The sequence below is a fragment of the Anser brachyrhynchus genome (genome assembly GCF_964034855.1).
Source record: "Anser brachyrhynchus genome assembly, chromosome: 1".
In the NCBI taxonomy this organism is placed as follows: Eukaryota; Metazoa; Chordata; class Aves; order Anseriformes; family Anatidae; genus Anser; species Anser brachyrhynchus.
Genome location: NC_137694.1, coordinates 93,048,214 through 93,068,693, shown reverse-complemented (window position 1 = coordinate 93,068,693; position 20,480 = coordinate 93,048,214). Strand labels below are relative to the sequence as shown.

The 20,480-nt window shown below is 41.2% G+C and overlaps 1 protein-coding gene across 45 annotated transcripts in view; it reads left to right on the top strand.

Moving 5' to 3' along the window:
- BBX (BBX high mobility group box domain containing) overlaps window positions 1–20,480 on the top strand; it is a 138,438-nt gene that overhangs the window by 59,362 nt on the left and 58,596 nt on the right. For 29 of the 45 annotated variants that reach the window (XM_080576500.1, XM_080576478.1, XM_080576498.1 and 26 more), the window contains 2 exons: window positions 16,657–16,827; window positions 18,369–18,611. The exons of 3 other annotated variants lie outside the window; for them this stretch is intronic. In XM_080576500.1, coding sequence (XP_080432626.1) covers window positions 16,666–16,827; window positions 18,369–18,611 — 405 coding nt within the window. In that variant the 5' untranslated portion in view covers window positions 16,657–16,665. Of the gene's footprint in view, window positions 1–16,656; window positions 16,860–18,368; window positions 18,612–20,480 lie in introns of those variants that run through there. 13 more of the 45 variants (XM_080576501.1, XM_080576510.1, XM_080576502.1 and 10 more) reach the window with 4 other exon arrangements.

Sequence of the window (20,480 nt, the reverse complement as noted above, 5' to 3'; positions counted from 1 at the left end):
TTTCTGTAGGCTAGCACAGGAATTGTAGGCTGTTACTGGAATCGTAAACCTTGCTTTTCCGTGCAACAATGAAGGCACAATCTCAAATCGTCTGAGGGTGATTGGGAAAACTCTTTGAATACAAGGGCAATCAGTAGTTCAGTAATGGTCTATCTGTAGTGCCGTCTCTTGTGCATGCTGATTAAAATTATTTTTGAGTCTAAGCTTAGTGTAACCTTATAAATTTTTATGGGACTTCCTTAGGAAAACAAGACAGGAAAAAAAAAAAAAAAGTTGTTTGTTTTGATCCCTTATCTCTTCTCCAGAGAGGTGATGTTGCAGGGTTGTATTTTTTTTGGTGTGGTGTTTATTGCAGATAAAAGATTGTCTATAACTTTGTGTGTAAATATATCATTCTAATATAATAAATGCTAGGGGAAAAAATACTTCAATGGATAGTCTTTTTAATTAAAAATAGGATGTTTTGTCAGGCATTGGACTGCTCACTAGCTTTTTTTGAAGCTGAACTTGGAGTAAATTCAAGTCTAGAGTTCTCTGTAAAACAGACATATCAACTTAGGACTTCAGGAGACATCCTGAAGGAGGGTTGATGGGCAAGTAATTTTCCTGTTTGCAATGGGAAAGTTCTCTGCAGGAAGGTAAGAAGGTGTAGGGTGGTTGTTCTTCTCATCTGCGGCTTAAAAGTACCTAGCCTCAGCGGTTCCCGATGCAGACAGGAAACAGAGATTGGCTTTGGAGGAAAACTAAAGGCAGGTTGACCACAGGTGATGAAAACAAAATTACAGGAAATGGGAAATATTCCCTGATATGCGACTGCTGCATCATTTACAATTACTTTGACGTGATCGATTCTTTAATTGATAATTAACTGTTCACTAAATTGTTATTAAGAGGGAAAATCTTCATGTCATTACTGTGTCTCTTGGAAGAGAAACCAGGAAATTCTCCTCCACTTGAAGAGATCTAGTCCTTAAATGGAGAGGAACGGGCTTCATCAGCAATTGTTCTCTTCACAGAAATAGTTCTGTATTGATAGTTTCATTTTGGTAAGCTCTACTTTACCTTAAATGCAGGCACAAATGGAGATTCTACTTGGCTGGTAGCAGAGTAGCTAGCTGTAAACCTTGAATTCGTGACCTAGCATATGTACACAGTTAGAGGTAGATGTATCATGTCTGAGCACATATCTGTATTTCCATCTAGGAATCTCTTCATAAGAATGTATTTTATAAAGCCCATAAAAACTTCGGAGGCATTTACAAAAGCTCAATTTTACGTGTTAAACAATCAACTGAGTTCCCCAGTAGTGATCAAAAGAACTGGGAATAGCAGTCTTCCCACCTTTGTTTCTCTGTGGTCATAAAGATATGAAGATAAAACCATAATGCCTACCTGTAATCTTAACCATCCAATCTTGTTTGAGGTGTGGTTTACTTGTGAAGTGGCTTTTTATGTTGGCTGGAGGTTTGCTGTTTTGTTTTTTCCACTGCAGAACTCCAGAAGCAGTTTTCACCGCCCAGCTGGAGCCAGACTGTTGGTGTGTTTTTCATTGCACCACTTCTTTGACTGTTGGTTGAGAACTGTGAGTTTTAAATAGGTAATAATGTAAACAAAATGAGAACCCAAAGTTTAAACTCTAACTAAGATGACTTCTTCTTTCAGTTTTTATTGGCCTCTAGTGCTTTTTTGTTGGTTCTCCAGAAACCCTTGCCAAAAGGAGATATGGTAAAACAATGCAGGCTGAGATCCTCTTTTCATGACAGCACTTTTTGAGTGCAGCTATTCCAGTTTAGAATTATACTCAATATTCTTGAGGTATATAAGGCTTTATTATTAAATATATATACATATATATATAGGAACAGCTGACAACAACAGAAGCTCAAAAGTATTCTGTTTTGCACACTCCTGATGTTCATAATGAACAAAAGGAGCAGAATCCCAGGCCATGGGACCTGGCAGCAGAGGGAACCTGTGTGTTTTATATGGTAGCATTCTCTTCCCAGACTTCAGTGTTAGTTAGCAGTGCTTACACTACATGTTTCCCTATAGTTTTTTTTTTTTTTTTTCTAGTTGCATTGTTACTGGAAGTTTGCCATTGCTACTGTGGCTTGTCTTGAGGCATCCGCTTTTTGAGGAAATATTTCAGTGTAAATGTTCTACTGAGTACCTTGCCTTCATGTTTAGGGATTCTCTTTGTGCTCTCAGTCTGGTTTGTGGCTTGTTTTGTTGTTGTTTTTCTTTAGTGGTAGGCCTGTGCAGTGGAAGTGTGAATTCAAGGTAATTTGGAAGTGCTGCTTTGGAAGTAGTGTGTTTTTTTCCTCTAAGCTGATTTTGCTCCTATACTGAGAGTATTTACAATGATGAGAACTCATTTGCTCTTCTTAAGCTTTAGCCAAATGTTTGACTTGTCATAATTCAACTGTGATATAAGGCAAACTGAGGTATTTAATGCCAATGTCAGAAAGAGTTACCAAAAACCAGCTTTCACAAATCAGGTTTTATTCTTTCAGACTGCAATGAGTCATTTAATCTGACACAATGAAAACAGAGAAGTAGAAAAGATGCTGAAGCATAGAAGTGTCTGATAGCTCATCTTCCACTTTTCACCATCCATAGAAAAATTTTTATTCTGGGAGCAAGTTGTTAAGCTATTTGCAGTGTAACTTTGCTGAGGTGCTGTGGTGTTGCCCAAAGAGCAAGAGATCAGGACTGTTAATGGAGTAAACAATATCATTATGAATCTACTGAACTAAACAAATTCCCCTGCTGCATTAATGTAGTAACGTGAAGAGGGTAGGATTGAGCAGATAGCTTGGCACATCTACACTTAGGTCTGCTTCTTTCCCTTACCGTAATATCCCAGTATAAATCAGTGGAGTAGCTCAGGTTGTAGATAATGCACATAGTGTGGGCGGGAGGATGTGCTTTCTACTAGAACACAAGGAACCATAAGCTGAGGAACGAGTATTTTCTCGTCCACAGTAGCCTGCTATTACTGATAGCCAAAGTGTTCAGAGAAACCCATCAGTTTCCCCAGGCTTTTGAAAATGTTGAGTACTCATGAGAGCAATTTTTTTTGAGTGGTGAAAGCCTAAATGAATTGTGGCTTGTTGGTTGCTATATTAAGAGCTTTTTTTCTTCTCGTTGAGATTTTTTTAGATCTCTTTTTTATAAAATGGTTAAAAGTATCCATTCTTGCTAATTGTATTGCATTATGCACAGGCATCAAAAGATAAAGGACTACTCAGATTTTCAATGATGGAGATTTCTGAGTTATTGCTTAATGAGTGGGACGTGTTTGGCATTCATGTATCTATGAAATCCACCCATTCTGAGAGGGCTTCATTAAGAGCCCATCATTTAATATGCACGGATCCACAGCCAGGTTTGAGAGGATTTTGTATTGCTTAGTGTAGTGCCCCAGCACTTAAAGAGTTTTAAAATGAAAAGAAATCCTCTTTTCTGCTTCCTGAGGAAGTTTCACTGCAAACTTTGATTGCTCATAGAAAGAACTATCCCTGTTGATTTTAGGTGTTCGATTTTTAGAAGTTGGCTAACGTTAGTCTCTTGTAAAGAGATCCTTTGTGTCTCCACATAAGGCTTGTGAAAGTCACATGTGTCACAGAGATTGCCGCCAAATTAATACATCTCAGCAGTTCAAGAGTATTTAAAAGACCTGCCACCTATTTTCTTCCAAACTCTGAACTATGATAAAACAGAGCAATTTAAACTGAGTTACAGTGGAAATATGAATTGGAAAGTCTTGCCCAAACTTGTTGAATGAATGTCCTTGGACATCTTCACTGTTTCCAGTAAGTGTTTGATAAGTAAGTCATGCTGGGTCATCTGCAATTGTTTACCACCTCATCAAGGACCTAGATTATCAGGAAAGACTTGTTTGTTTTAAGGCACTAGAGCATAGAGCAACAGACGTCAAAACTTGTCTGTCCACAGCAGATCTGTGAGGATGTTCAACATCTGGATTTTAGAAATAACTTGTTTATCAGGTGCCATGCTTTTATCTTACTCTTAAATTGCACATACAACTTGAATGGCAAGCTCACTCACTTGCTCTTGCTGCCTTGCTCACTCAGAGTTTTTAGGAGTTTCCTTAGAATCACAATAACTGCATGCTCTGCCCTCAACTGAAACATAAACTTCTTGTCAAAATACAAAGAAAACCTTGCACTGAATTGGAGTCAGATTTCCAAATTGATGGAAATGCCTTGCTGTATTTTACATCTCATTAATTTGGGGGGAGGAGGGGAAGATGTGTGCAAACTTGGATTTATAGTACTGGACAGCTTTCTGAAAAAAACAGAGGAAGGGTTGTGCCAAACAAGCTGTGCTACCTGTTTTCCAGCTGCTGGTATTTCCAGCTCTTCTGCATTTAGAATTACTGACAAATGTGGTAACATGGTTGTAATCTCAGGTTATTACAGGTCAAATAAAACAGTGTTGTCATTTTCATGGATCATGAATGAGGTAGAAATCGGACCCTGGGGTGTCTAATTGTGCTCTAAGGCACAAAGAAACATCTGGGAGACAGCAGGCTGGCCAGCCTCGCCTCAGTCCCTGGGAGGATTGTGGCACTTGTCTTTGTGGAAGTCATTTCCAGGCACGTGAAGGATAGGAAGGTGACTGGGAACAGCTAGCATGGATTTACTGTGGGCAAATTGTGCCTGATCAAAACGATGGCCTTCTGTCATGAAGTGATGGGGACGAGAGACTGCACATAAGTGAAAAGCAGGGGGGGTTGTTTACTTCAGTGGTAGCAAGTTTTTTGAGGCTTTCCTTAGCATCCCTGGACCCAAACTGGATTCAGACTGGATGGACAGATCACATGGTATTTAAAAAATGGCATGAGCCAGTGGTTCAGTGTTCGACTGGCAGAGAGTTAGTTACAGGTGGTATTTCTCAAGTACTGATACTGCTCCCCAGTGTTTTTTAATATTTTTGTTAATGACACAAAGGGATGGAATTGCATCCCTCAGCAAGTCGCTTATTACACCAAATTGGTGAGAGTAGCAGATGCACTACAGGGCAGAGCTGCTGTTCAGAGGTACTTTAGAAATTTGGAGGAGTGGGACAGCAGGAACCCCAGGAAGTTTAGCAAACAGAATGTAGAAAAGAGCTTTTTAGAAAAGACACGAATGGGCAGCAAATGGAACAGGAGTCAGCAGTACAGCCTTGTAGCAGTCGAAGCAAACTGCGGGCTGGGCTGTACATGCAAGAATGGAGCCAGCAGGTTGAGAAGCAGTTTTCCTGCTCTGCGATTCTGAGGCTGTGGGCCCACATCCAAGAGTCAGCAATGAACTGGAGGGAGTGTAGTGAAGGACCACCAAGGTGGTTGGTTCTGAAGCGCGTGATGTACCAGGCTGTGAGAGCTGGTGGTATTGAGTGGAGAAAAGAAGGCTGAGGGAGGCTCCACTTGACTAGCTATCTAAAGGCCAATTGCAAAGGAGGTGGAGCCAGGCTCTTCTTAGAGATGTACAATGAAAGGTCAGGCAAGAGGCAGCAGTCATAAATTGCAGCAAGGGCAATTCTTGTTGGGCATAAGAAAAAATAACCTTCATCATGAGGGTGATAGAGCAGGAGCCAGAGAGGCGGTGGAAGCTCCATTCCTGGGCAGGCTATAGATGTAGTCTTCATTATTTCCCTTTTCTTGAAATAATGATTTTTGTGTATGGAAATAAAATATATACAAATTTTGTATGCAAAAACATTTGCCATAAGTCCTTCACATGCTGCCCATGTCAAATACATAGCTTTAGGTCTTTTGAAGTGGACTTGGCTGAATCATGTGGTTGTCTTTCAATGAATTAAAAATAAGTCTCTTTCTTCTTAGAAGAGACTTATGTTCAGCATAACTCAAGGTAGTGATGCATTTTTGTAACATTATTGAGTGTGCTTTTGGCTCGTTCCTTGCTTGCTTCTGATGGTGTAGTCTGAAGCTTATTTAAGAGAGATTTTTATGGAAAACTCAGTACCTGACAACTATAGCTTAGGGCATAAAACTACCTCTTTGGAAAAGAACAGACTTGATTGCTTGGTTTCTTCCACGAGTCTGAAGTCATTCATGTGCCTTGTTTAGTTTCTATAGATAACTTTTCCCCTTCTTTTTAATTCCTTTGTCCTGAAAACAGCTGTCTTCTGGCCCAAATTCAGTCCACCAGAATGCTTAAACTTAGGCTTCGTTTATGCATCTACTTACCATTGCAGAACCAAGAGTCACATAACATAGTAAGTGATAAGAATAACAAACTCTAAAGAATTTAATGTAGTATGTAACTATTTTTAAATATCAAATGGAAATAAATTTGAACATAACCACTAGATGGCACTTGAAAATTGGGTATTGAGATGGTGTATCAGCTCTTAAAATCGTTACAGATTTTGATAGATTTTATGTGGATCTGCACAACTGTGAGAGATGGTGGTATTTCCAAAAACAACACTGAAATTCCTTTAGCTGTATCTCCTTCTGCAATTCACTTAAACCACTGCACTAAGGAATCTAGTCTGCTTTAAAAGCTTGTTCCTGATGCTTAAAATGCTGCCTAGAAAGAAGAATACCTGTAAAACTGAAAAAGATGTGCAAATTTGTTTTGGTTTCCACTTATTCTTATTTATATCTAACTTCTTAACAATTTGGTTCTGTCCTGACGTTTCTTGTATTATGCCTGAATTGAGACACGTACAACTTATTTTGACAAAGTGTCATTGCTTTAACATTTCTTTTAATATTAGCGCAGGTCAATAGTGAGGAAATCAACCCAGAAGTCTTTGGGGGTGTGTGTTCGGGAAGGGAGCCAACTCCAAAGGCACATCATTTTTCCACTTTACCCATTTTATTTCTTGGTAGGGGGAGGGGGTGGAAGGAGACTGAGAATTTGGTCCTGCAGAAAATAAGATGGTAGCTAGGAATTCATTTACCAAGTGAATCTTGTGGTATTTCTGTCAGCGATCATTACAGAAGACTGTTTTATTTGAAAACTCCATGTAGCCTCTTTATTGTTGTTTCTGATATGCATGAGTTGCATTATTATGATTTATGAGCTAATAATATTGGAAGATGAGCAAAGCTGAGTAAATACTGTCTGTCGCCATTCATTTATCTTGATCCCTCTTCCGCAGGAGCAGTGGGTGGTAGCTGTTTCGAGTGGTTGTTTGGACAACCATCTTAATCTATCGTACGTGAGTTGAAGAAAGCAAAAGTAGATAAACTGTAATACTCAGTTGTGCAAGAATGTTTTATGGCCTATTAAATATGTATTAAGGGACTAATTCTTCCATTTGCTTACACAGCTGTATATGGTTCCCCTGACACTGGTAGCAATTATGACTGAATTTTATTATGAAAGCTTCATTGCGCACATGGTAAACCTTAGAATGGATTACAGTAGCGATGGACACAGCCACATTGTCTGCTTTTTGTGGAAGACGCTAGGACACAATCAACAAGAGGTGAAAAGGAGAGTCGAACAATTTTCCCATTCAGCTTTTCTCACCCTGCGATGTCTGCAGCAGTAACATCTCCTCATTTGTGCTGCTTTGCACTGTGCAAAAGAATTCGGTTGTGTTACTGCCATGATTGGACCCTAGAGCAATTTGTATGGCTTCTAATCAAAGACAAAAATAAAGCTTTCAGATTGGCAAGTCAAAAAGATTGGCTTTTTGTAATCCCGTTCACCAATCAAAGGATCTCATTCTTCAAAGGCTCTGAGCAATATGCCAAGCCATCCCTCTTGTTAACATAAAATTTCAATTTGATTTTGGGTTCTTATCCGAGGGGGCCTGTCGGTGAGGAAGCTTTTGCTGAACTACAGATGCCCTCCTGGGAATTTGATGATGCGAGTACACATGCACCGAAATTCATTAAGTATTTCCTGTGGCCATTTTACCTGTGATCTCACTGGCTATAAAGCTCTTTATGCTGAGATTAACTGTTTAGTGATTTGCAAAAGCTAGAGGGAAGCTCTAGTGATTCAGTTAACAAAACGCAAAGATTTTCGTTGTAACGTGACATTAAAATAGCAGCAAAGCACAGGAATGACAGCTGTCTGTCTAGAAAAGCTGCTCTTTAATTGGGCTCAGGTAGTCAGTATCATGCAGGAGCACCAGGCAGATTTTTTGGGATTGCGTGGAATGGTGTTTCAGTTCTGACTGCCTGTTTTCATTGCTGTTGGGCAACTCTTTGGTCTGGCGAATTTTCTCCCTGCTTTAGTTTGCTAAAAGTGGTTTTTGGATTGCCTCGTTGCTATGGTCTGCAATGCTCTACAGACGAGCACTTGTCTCTCGCCTGAGAGGTGGTTGCATTTCACAGTCTGTCCGTGTCCCTGGAGGAAAAGTGTGTTGTTCCTGATAACTGGTTCTGGCATAAGCAGAGGGATTTTGGAGCATGTTACCCGCCTCTCCGCTCCATGGGAAGGAGCAGCGCAAAGCAGGTTGGGTTCTGCCGTGCCTTTGTTTTGAATTTCAGGTGTTATTCTGCTCACCTTCCAGGGTTTGTTGGCTCTCCATCCTGGTGCAGCAGCAAAAAATAGGAACTGAAGGAGCTTCCAGACTCCATCCCCTGCACTTAGTAACCCAGAGATGTTACCAGCGGGGTTGTGGAGGTCTCCGTAGTGTGGCACTGCAGTAGGTTTAGCTGTGGCCTGTGACTAGCTGTTTGGTTTTTTGTTTTGTTTTGTTATTTCTGCCTCTGCAGCTGCTAAAGGCCGAAATGAATCCTGTAATAGTAAATGCCCCACTGTATCTTAAAATCAAGGCAAAAAAAAGGACTGTTTTGGTTAAGACATTAATCTTCAGACAAGAGCTTTTTGACACAACTGGAAAAAAGCCATAGTCTGGAAAAAGATGTTAACACAAAAGGAGGGTGCAGTTATGGCTGGTCATTTTAAACTGTTCAAATTAGATACTTCTGAGGGCGTCTGTTTGGAGGCATTACTGCTATTCCAATAAAGATGTTAGTGATTTGCACCCCCAAACTTAGTGATGCAAGGCAGCTTCTCCCATTCAGTGCACGAGAGCTTTGTGGCACCGGGGAGAGGAGCAGCGCTCCCCTCGGCTGCCCCAGCGAGCCGTGCACTGAAGGCAATGGCATGGAAATTGTTGGGTGGCTCGGCTGCTTTACCTGCTTTCTGGTTTTTTTTTTAATTGTGTGGCTGTTGGCAGTGGGGAGGCTTACGTTTAAAAATGTGGACCTTAGGGGCGAGCTTTCCGTCTCCCCACTGCACAAGTGGGGAACTGCCAGAACCATCATCCCCTGCCCCGGACCAGGGCAGGTTTGGAAGTAAACCCCTCCAGCTCCCTCCTGGCCCACATTGACACCCTTCCCCTTCTCCCTGGGCTTCATTTCCACCCATGCTCAGCTTTATCCCTCTCCCAGAGTCCCGAGAGCACCTCATGCACCTCACCGGCTCTCCCTGGGCCTGTGGCAAGAGCATCTCTCCAAGAGCCATCATGGTGCCGCCGCCTCCCTGTAGCAGGTATTGGCCACAGCTTCCAGCTTTCTGAAGGACTTGGTGGTGGCTTGACGTGAGCAGGGAGTCGGCACCCAGGCACAGCAGCCCGAAAACAGCATGTGTGCCCAGCCTGTGGGTCACAGGCTGGGCCGCAGTCCTTGCTCCCCCTCGTCCCCTTTGCCGTGTGGCCATGGAAAAGCTGCCCAAACCTATGCCCCAGATGCTCCTTTCAACCCCCTCTTTAGCTCCGTGTCCGTACAGTATCAATGCTCACCTGCAGAGCAGGGCTTGGCCGCCTGCGTGTGCTTTCACGAGCGGCTGTCGGGTTTTGGCTGGGCGTGGAAGTGGTAGCAAAGGGGTGGACTGCCATGTGATCGCCGAGGGCTTCATTAAAAGCCACATCCAAATGTGGCAGGACCTGGTGTGCCCTGCCTCAGCAAGCGTGTTTCAAAAGTCTTTGTCTACCACAGGATCATTTTGCTATTGTGTTTTAAAAGTGTGCAAATAGTGCTTGAACTCCCGACTGCTTCCGGAGGTTGTATTTAGGATAAAGCATGGTAGAAAATAAAAGGTTGACTGTTTCCCAAACCATTTCTTGCTTCCTGAAGGTTCCTTGTGTAGATTGAGGAGTTGATTCCTTTAAGCCTAGTAGTTGTTACCTTTCAGCGCAGACAGATTTAAAATACTTGTACTGATTGGGTTTTGCTTAATAAGTGGCTTTTACTTGGTCTTCTGACCGGAGGTGAAAAATAAAATGTAAATAGGGGTGGGGGTGAACAAAACCAAAGCCACAATTTTAGTTTCCTGGTGAGTTTACTCATGAACAGTAGCAATAGCAGCCAGTTCCTAAGTGGTTTGCCTTTTGAAGGGAATATTTGTAACAGAGAGAGTTTACCTCTCTTTCATTTATTTTAGTGAGGATGTTTCTAAAGAACTCCTTACAAAGTAAAATATTATTTTATTGCATTTTTCCTGATTGTCTTTTACAGAGTAAGAGAAAAAAAAGAGAACTAGAAAGAAGAAAAAAAAACTGCTGAAATCATTGTTTGAAGTCAGCTGTCATTATATGACTGCAGTACATCACACATCTCCTGACTTTTCAAGCTGCATTTTTTGTTTGTTTGTTTAAATCTCATGGAAAGATTCGTGTTCATTTTAATATCTTTTATAACACAGTTGCTTGAAGTGGTGACACAAGCACATCAATACAGAGTATTCCTGGCACAGCATAGGCAAATGTTCCCACGTAGTAAATGAAAGTAGTGTGAGGTTTTGCTGTTCCATCCTGTCTGTTTGCTGTTGGCATGTGGCTTCCATTTTAAAAGCAGATTTGTAGAGAACCAGCATTTCAAATGCCCTTACAGCTGTTCTGACTGATAGCTTGGAAGGATTAACAATGCCGATATTAACCAAAACTAAAGGAAATCCATGTAAAAAGGCAAGTGAACCTTAGTTACACAGTTATTCCCCCTATTTTTTAATTAAGCCATTCTGATGTCAGGTGTGTTGACATTCTTGGTGGGCTTGGATTTAAACTTTATGTATTTGAGAAAAACAACTCAACTCTGAGTTGCTTTCCAAGAGAATAAGAAACAGTTTAAAATCATTTATCGAGAAGGAAGAGTGTGTCATTAAAAATTAAGTAAGACTTGTTGCTGACTTGTTGCTGTGTTGCAAAGCATTGCATGTGGCAACAGCCTATCCCAAACCTCTGCCAGCAAGCAGAACTCCGCTGAGTCTCAGCATGTCCCCCATTAAGGCATCGCATCTCCGAAAGTTAGAAAGCTCATTAATGGCTTTCTGCTGTGAAACAATAAAGAATACATTCACTGACTGGTCAGTAATTAGTACCGACTAGGTTTTGTCCCTCATTGCAGAAATACTCTGGTTCAGTTATTCCAGAGCTAAAAAAAAAATACGTTTATAAAACCCTTTTGTATTCACTTCGGTGTCATTTTGCCACCAGCAATCTCCTTTTATTTGGTAATTCAAATACCTATTCCACCCAGTAGACCTGTGAGAAAGTGACCTCATTGCCTAGTCTGCAACTTCTTTATTGACACAGCTCCTTTCATTGGCTCCGTAGCCCCCAAAACACCAAGGCATTAGTATCATATAGTTCATTCCCCTTGTCACTCTTGGCTTTATAAAGTCACTCTTTTTTTATAAAGTAACAGAGAATTTTGATAGTGTTTAACAAAAAAAAAAGTGTGGAAAATCCACTTGAATTTTTCCCTTTGCTGCTTTGTGCCAGTAACCTATATGGAATTAGCAGAGGCCCAGCTGGATTCCTGGAAAAGTAGTTTTAAGGTAACAGGAAAACAAATTCATTTCCACTGTGCGAATGGAAATGAGTGTTGCAGAAGATCAGGCCTTGTGATGAGAGCCTTCCAACAGAGACTATGTTGCAATTGCAGTTCAGGTCTTTGTGACTCAGCTTGTGTAGCTCTTGGTTTTCTTGCCTTAAGCCTCTGTTACCGCATGTGTCCTGCAGCGCTTTGTTAGTTTTAGGACCTTTTTAAAGAGTTTGGTGTTGGTGAAATATGAGGGTATAGTGTGGGGAACACCTGGTGAGTGCAACTTGTTCAGTGCTAGCACAATTCTGGGTGACAGGTCAACTGTTGGGTAAGGTAGTCCCGAAATTAGGAATGAAGAAGTTAGTCACCTGTCTGCCAGGTTTTGTAAATAACAGAGCAATATAAGAGAAAAGCAAAACTTAGTGAAGGTAATAAAGCATTTGTTGCTAATGAATATTTAAAAAAGGAAGACTTGCAGGTACATAATTGAATTAAAAATGTATGTCATAAAAAACTAAGCAATCGTTCTTCTCTCCCCACCTCTTTCCCCCATCCAGCTCTTTTCTTGAGGTCTGCTGTGTTGTTTTTTTCCCCTCTGAACCCCTATTAAGTATACATATGTATAAGACGTTCAAGAAAATTGTGACTCTTTGATTAACATTTCCAGGACCAGAAAGGAAATATAATAGCCAGCACAAAAAATCTGGGGAAAAAAATGGTTAAAATCTTTTTATTGGTGCAATACCTTGGTAACATTTGACCTGTGTCTGCACTGAAGGTACAGATGTGTAGAACATCTCTCTGAAGGTGTATCTTGCTGTCAATGGATCATGAATATCAGCCTTGACAGGAATCCTCTGGTGATGTTATAGAGCCTGTGTGGCTTATTTCAAGCAAAGCTGTACATATTCTTGTCTTGTCTTTTTTGGTATATTCCTTCTTTTTCCCTGTGTCTGCCACTCTATCATGCTGAAGCCAAAAAGTATCTTGTAAAATATTGTTAGCTGGCTTTAATATTCCTCTTGCTAACTTCTAGAAGTTACTAAATCTGCCTTAAAAGATGTATGATATTTTTAGTGATATTGTAGAATTAGTTACATTTTTGTGATACGGTTCATAAGTTCCTGTTGTTGCAAACTTTGCACTTGGAGTGCTGTGTATATTTTATACTTTTTAAGCCACAGATCCTGCAGAGACTGCCCGTGACTTGTTCTGTGACTTCCCCAGAACCGCTTAATTGCCAAGCCTAAGCACATGCTTCAGTTTTTGTAGGATCCAAACCATTTCCAAAGGGATATGTGCCAGCATTCGGGAATCCCGGAGAGGGAAAGCAGGAGTTGATGTTTCTGCCTACTTCTCTCTGCCGGCTCCTTTTCTTCCATACAAAACAAGAAACTAACATGCTGTTGATTATATGTCAAGGGAAAAAAATGGATAAATCAGTCGAATCTGAAGGTTCCAGTAAATGGATTCCATTGATGTTTTGCCATTCAACAAGTAATTAATTCCAGTAAGACTCGCACTGTCGCTTAATCATACATGCGTTCACTTGAGCATTGAATATCTTGTTTACGTAGTTACAGCATGTCTTGCCAAAATCTTCCACGCAAAAAAATAAATGAAATTGTTCATGTTAGATCTGTTTTCCATTTCATTAGATGTTTTTTTGGATGGGACAGCTCCTCTCATAATTAGATGACTGTATGTGAGTCCATCAGCAGTTGTGGCAGAAATACCCATGCAGTGTGGGGTTAATAGTATGGAGGGTGAAGCAGTCCAAAAGAAAACAAGTTCATCACACCATGTCAGCTTTCTTTTTATTTGTTTTAAGAGGAAAAGCTCTGTGCAACTTAATAGAGAAGAAAAACATTTTTCATAATGTCAGTCCTTTGTGGACTGTGAGAGACATCAACAAAAAGTCAGGACCAAAAAAGGGCTTTGAAACATAGGAGAAAAACTTAAGAGAACTTAAATAACCAAAATGGGAAGGGGGCAATATTTGAAAACACAAGTATTAAAAAATAGCAGTGGAGTAGTTTATCTCCCCGTGTTATGAATTATGCCCTATTTTATAGGAAAGAAGAGGGGTTATAAGGAATAAAGTAGATAGGTTGCCTGAGGTGAGGAGGCTTCTGGACTGTGCTGTGGAAGCAGTTTGCAGTCAGGCTGTGGCCTCAGTCCTCCCATCGCTGGGGCCAAATCAGTCAGACTTTTGTTGTTAGGTGATGCAGACTGAGGCTGTTGCAGGCATTTGCTCCAAAGTTGAAGAGAGAGAGAGAGACCCTGTGTCTGTCTGCAATGAGTGGTGCCTGTTAAATAACCAAGCTATGGCTTTGTGTCTGAGATCTACAAGATGCTCGTTCAGCTGATAGGGTGAGCTGCCGTGCTAAAAACAACCTCTGCAGAGCAGAACTGTTGCTTTGGTGTGACCACTAAGGTAAAATAGATCACAATTTGAGAAAACAACCTAATTAACATAGTTGAATTCCTCCAGCTGAGCATACACTTCTCTTTCACCACTGGTGTGCAGTGAATGCTGGTTAATTTATTTTAGGTTAATTGGATGTTCAATACCTAGCCTACATGCGCGGAAAACAAAAACAATTATTCGTGAGCTAGGTGGCAATAAAGAGAAATAATGTGCTGAGAGTCCCTTACGGGTTTGAAAGGTAGCCAGCGTTCAGGTTCCCTTTTCACCTGCCATGTCTGGCACGGAGCATAGGTAGGGTCTTAAAGATGATGGAGAATTTGTACAAAATGCACTGTGGGATTACTTACGTCCTGTGAACTTTTCTGACTTCTCTTCAGGAGGGCAGGAGGCAGGAAGCTGCTCGTTAGAGATGATTTTGTTGAAATCGTGTTAGGACTTCAGCTGTGATTTTTAAAGGAGGATCATGGAGGACACTTCGAACATTAATTTAGCTTCATACTAATGAGGTAGAAGGCTACCAGTAATACTCATTTTACTTCTGAATGACTGTAGGCAGAAACCATATGATAACACACATAAACTACTCAGTTGTAAGGGCTGGCATAGCTGACTCTGTCCCATTCATAACACACTTCCCATGCTCAGAAATCGGCCACATGCATTACTGACTGCAGTAACAGACAAATCCTTGTCATATAACAAACTCAAAGTCTCAGAACAGTTAGAACAATAATTCAGCTACATTGTTGGTCTGTGTTGAAAAACACCCGGCATGGCAAAAGCAAATGGAGATTTAGCATTTTAGGAGACAAAGGTGGGAAGCGCTGTGCAGAACAGTACATGATGAAGTTTACTGTTGGATAGCAATGATTTCAACCTTGCATTTCACAGTACTGAATTGTTGCTTGATCCTTCTCATCTTTTAATGTTTTGAAGCCAAAGTTGTTTCTGTGTATTTCATTCCCATTGTGTTTGTTGGATCCTCTTTGCAAGTTACAGATTGAAGACGTGGCATGGTGCATGATTGTGTGTCACATAACACTTGCTGAAAGGACAAGTGTTGCTTACAGAAAATGTACAGTAGAGTGGTTGCCATGAATGTGCTCCATGTAAAAGCAGTATGCTGGGAACTGCAAAGTGTGGGGCTTAATGGAAAGCTGCTAAGTCACAGGGCATCCCTGACTGGGGGTGCAGATAATATTGATAAGCAGGGAGGAAGTAATAAAATCTAGTACGCATACAGGAAAATGCCATTTTTGTATATTTAAGTTCAGGTGTCTGAACCTGCTTCTTTCAGGGTTCAGTAGTTTTCTCCAGCACGCTGGGTGTCTGAAGTTCCCTCTGTTTTCTGTGCTGTTCAAGTCTGTGGGAGAAGCAGCTGCTTATACACATTCCTAGAGCAAACAAGGGCATATTGCCAAAATGCCAGTGAGTTAACCACCAAAAAACGCTGGGAAGACCTCAGCAAAAAGCAAAACGAGTAGTTGCTAAACTGGTGGGATACTCAGGAAGATGGCTGGAGCTGCGATGCCTCTTGCTGCTGGGTACTGCTGCTTGAAGTGGTTCCAGTGAGGCGTTTGCCCTAATTGTGGCACCAGGGCTTGGGCAGCCTGTGTAAGTGCACAGCGTGTAAGATCTGTGTAAGTGCAGTGCAAGTCTTACCTGGGTAACACATCTTCTAAGCCATCCTTTAAACTGGTAGCTAGCATGTGATAAGCACATATTTTTACTGAGCAGTAAGGTACTCAGATGAGGAGACGTTCACAAGACAGGTGCGTGAATTTTGTTTACCGACTGCAGGCCCTTGATTGAACATATGGTTTGCTGTACATGGGCTCTCGTAGAGAAGTACTTTGCAAGTGTCAGGTTGTTTGTTTCAAACTCATCTATGAGAATTCGCTTCTCTTAGGCAAGGAGTCAGATTTCCCTATGGCACTTTTTAATGGCGCTTGGGAAATACTAGCTCATAGTGTCATGGGATTCTGCATCAGCACTGCTATATATAAGTAGGTGATCAACAGATGAGTAGCTGCTGATACGTCCTACTGCTAAAAAGAGGGATTTCCTGGCTTTTTCTGTAGCAAAATATGAAAAAGTGGAGTGTGCACAGGTTTGGGGGAGCTGTGTAGACTCTCACCCCCTTGCTTAATGGAGTATGAGCACTCATGCTATCGATTAGGCAGGAGCACATCTGGGAGCTGGGTTGCCCACTGTCTTCGTCCCATCCTCTTCAGCTGTATCTCACTAGTTGATCTGGTGGAAACGTTGAGATGAGAAAGGATACATCATTGTTGCTAGCGACAATCAAAATAAACCTCTACCTATTACCATGCAAAAATCTTCTCAGTGTCTTGTGTAGGAGCTCCATGCGTTTGTTATGGGCTTGTCTAAGTATTTGCGTGATGGTCATTTGTGCGTAAGGGTTTCTTGTGAACATCTGACTGTTTTTGCATGGCAGGTCACAGTAATGAAAGGCAGTAGTAGGAATAAGGATCATTCGACAGAAGGAGAAGGAACTGGGAAGCGACCAAAAAGAAAGTGTCTTCAGTGGCATCCCCTGCTTGCCAAGAAACTCCTTGACTTTTCTGAAGAGGAGGAGGAAGAAGAGGAAGAAGAAGATATCGATAAGGTAGACTTCATTGGATGCTTGGACTGTAGAAGGTGAATGGTGGGTCAGATTTACCCCGGCTGTGTTTTTACTTTGTGTTTCTTGCTGTTCTCTTTTGCGAGCTAACCCAGCCAATTAAAAAAAAAAATATCGATACTGTGCACATAATGCTCTAAAAGCAAGTAGCAAATAACATTAAAATGTGAATATTCCATCATTATTTCAAAATCTTGGGCAAAACCCTGTTTTTTTTGAGTTAGATTGTAGAAGTTTTAACTAAGTTGTTTTACACGCTGCACATATTAGTTTTGATCTCTTAAGGCTGTTTTTCTGACATTTTTAATTGTTTACTTTAGACATGTTAGCCTGCACTTGACTATTTTTAATATTTACAAAAAAAAAGATAAAAGGAAAAAAAGAAGGAAAGTCTGTCAACAATTTCTACTATCTTTGTATATGAAATTCAGCATGTTCTCCTGAATGTTGTGAGCACAAGTGGAATAATCTCTCTCCTGTTTGACTCTTGGTATTTTGGTATTTTTCGATGATGTTGGCCTTACTCTTCTTTTGTAAGGACCCTGCTGCGTCACCTCACAAATGTATACTTAGGCTCAACCTCTGTAACAAGAAGCAGGAATGGGAGGTGATAGATTTTGGAGACGTGACGTTTCCATCATGTGGTTAACGTCCATATCGGCATCTCCTCGATGCCTTGGTAAGGCAGGCAGTGGAAGGTCATTGCTGAGGAGGCTGCCTTGAGATGTGCTGGTAAGGAAGAGTGGGCCTTGACAAGGGTAAAGAGCAACTAGGAGAAGCCTGATACTGTGACAGCGCTGTCTGTCGACCCCAAGTCACTTTCCACAACATGGTGTAAAATAGCAATGTTGCGGTTAGGTAGGAGGTGGTTTTCTGTCCCATACAGTGATAACTTCAGTAAGTTATAACTAGCTTTCTGTGGTGCGTCTGTCGCGTGAATGATGTGCTGGTCTTTGAGCTGAGCGAGTGCATTTCAGCAGCGGGTTCTGTTGACAATTGCCTTCTGGCAGCGATCAGGCTGCCTTGCAGAGGTTGTAAGGCAGCGCAGCTCAAGCTGAGAAATGAATGGCATATGGGGGAACAACTGTTTCCTGTGCACTTTTGTTCCTATGCACTTTGTCATTGCAAACAGGTGTGACTGAGGTCCAAGACAGCTCTGCTCTCCTCATCTCACCGAGATAACATCTAGCGTGTAGGAAACTGGAAGTGAGGATATCCTCCTTCCAGCCTCTCTAGGGCTGTTACTGGAGAACGGTCCTCAGCTTAGAAATCTGTTCCACTTGTGAGTCAGCATCGAGGTCTTGAAGTCTTGAATGTGAGTCAGCATCTAAGTCTAAGTCTTGAATGAGTGAACCTTGGACTTTCAGGCAAGGAGGTTGGATGTAGACTTCCTGGTCTTCTAGATGGAACAGATGGCCTTTGCAGACAGCTGTGCAAATCTGTGTGCGTCTCCCTCATTCAAACACATCTATAGACGCTCTCAGACAATAACTGAGTTTACAGCCCTTCCCTTTCGGTTCTGGTAGGTGCCGCTCCTCGGCGCTGATGGTTTAGAGCAGGATGCTGATGAAACTGAAGATGACGAGTCCTCGGAGCAACGAGCTCGCCGACCAATGAATGCATTTCTCTTGTTCTGCAAACGCCATCGCTCTCTCGTGCGAAAAGAACACCCCCGCCTCGATAATCGTGGCGCAACCAAGATATTGGCAGACTGGTGGGCTGTTCTAGATCCAAAAGAGAAGCAGAAATACACTGACATGGCCAAGGAGGTACGTACTGTATGAATGGTAGATGTAAAGGGAGTTTATTACATGTTTGTCTTCTGTTTCTTAGTATATTAAGTGCTTTTGATAGGGTCTTTCTCTTCTCTGGACTCTTCAGCTTCCCCAGTGGGATTATGGTGCCCAGAGCTACTGTTGTTCTTACTTGGATTCACTTGGTCTTTTGGACCAGACTGCGAAGAAATTGGTCTGTGTGCACAGACTAGTGTAGCTCTAATAATCATTAAATCAACAAAACAAAACACTATATACTTTGTGGTAGATATCACCCGATAATTCCTGCACTAAAAGCATTAATGCATTAGATTGTGGCAATTGAAAACAATAAGTTATACAGTTCCATATTAGCTGGCTGTAGCAATACCTACTTCATGCTGTGCATTTGCTGTCAACAATATAGGCTGACCAAGCCAAAAGTATAGTTGACAAATTCAGTCCCTTTTTACTTTTGATGCTAAAGAACTTTAATAGTGTTTCATGAAGTACTCTCTCTTTGTATTGTTACCAATTTTTGATATAGCTGTCTTTGGTGAGGCAGAGTCCAGTATCCAAATCAGAGAGGAATAGGCAGTCAGAGCCCTTTAACTGGGAGCAAGGAAAAGAGATTTATTCCCATATTTCACAGAGTGTATTTATGTCACTTTAAAATTTAACTGAAGCTTCTTGGGAAATAGCATGTTTGATAGCTCTCCCCAGGAAGAGTGTTGTGGGTATTGATTGTAGAGTGTGCAAGACACAGGCAGTTAGGCTGATAATACTACCCCAAAAGACAATGCAGTAGAGTTACCTGCATGATGTAGATTGTGGGTAACCGTTGAATTCAGCCTTAGAAAAAATAATGGAGGGCCAGTGAGAAGGAAGGACCTCTCTCATTTGTGAAGTTACGCTAGTGTACTACGAGAAACACAGCTGTGAAACAGTTGGGAAAACCATAGTCATGTGAAGTTGTCTGCTACTGATAAAATATATATATAAGATCCAGCCACGTCAGTAGTTTGCATGAGCATGGAAAGGCTTGCAAGAACAACCAAGTGTTCTGCATGGCAGGTCCTTTTAAAGTAGTGTGTGTAGTACCTCTGAAGTCCCATTTGTGACACAGCATTGAAGTATTTGAGCCTTAGCTTTGTCCAGCCATTCCTGATACGGTCTGCATTCACACGTACAATCAGTGATGCTTCCTGATACGTGGGGAGAAAGGGCAATTAGGAGGTTTGGTATAGATGCAAAGAAAATAAAGACAAAAATGAAGAAAGTATTTTTGGAAGAAATAAATCTGATGTGACTGATTTCTTAGCCTTTTGTCTTGCTGAAGGAAACTTACTCATTAAGAAGGAAAATAATTGCAGAACTTCTATATGAAGTGACAGATCTGAAACTATTAATCATACTGTTGTAGAAATCATTGTTCCTGTAGTGATTTATTTGTTTCTGTTGGCATGAAGAACAGATTGCATATTCAGTGTCAAAGAGAAACAATAAATCTAAGTAGTTAGATCATTACCACTAGTTCCAAGAATGTGTAGCAGAGAGATAATGTATAATTTTTATTCTTTAAATGGTTGTATGTTACAACAATAATTAGCAGCTGTAATGTGCCACTGAACGTATTTGGGCCTTCTTCACAAACAGGCCTGTTCTGTGTGTGGAGCAGTTGCGTGTTTTAGCACTCGCTTTTATAGTTAGGTTTATACCTAACTATAGGTTAAGTATAAAAAAAAAACTGTTCAGGTTTATAGTTTTATAGTTAGGTTTACTGTTGAGACTGTCAAAAGGATGCTAATGTTAGCTCTAGTTAGAACCATTTATCGATGTTTTGCATTTTCCTAAGGAGAGCTCATTTAAAGGTCGAGGAGGTGA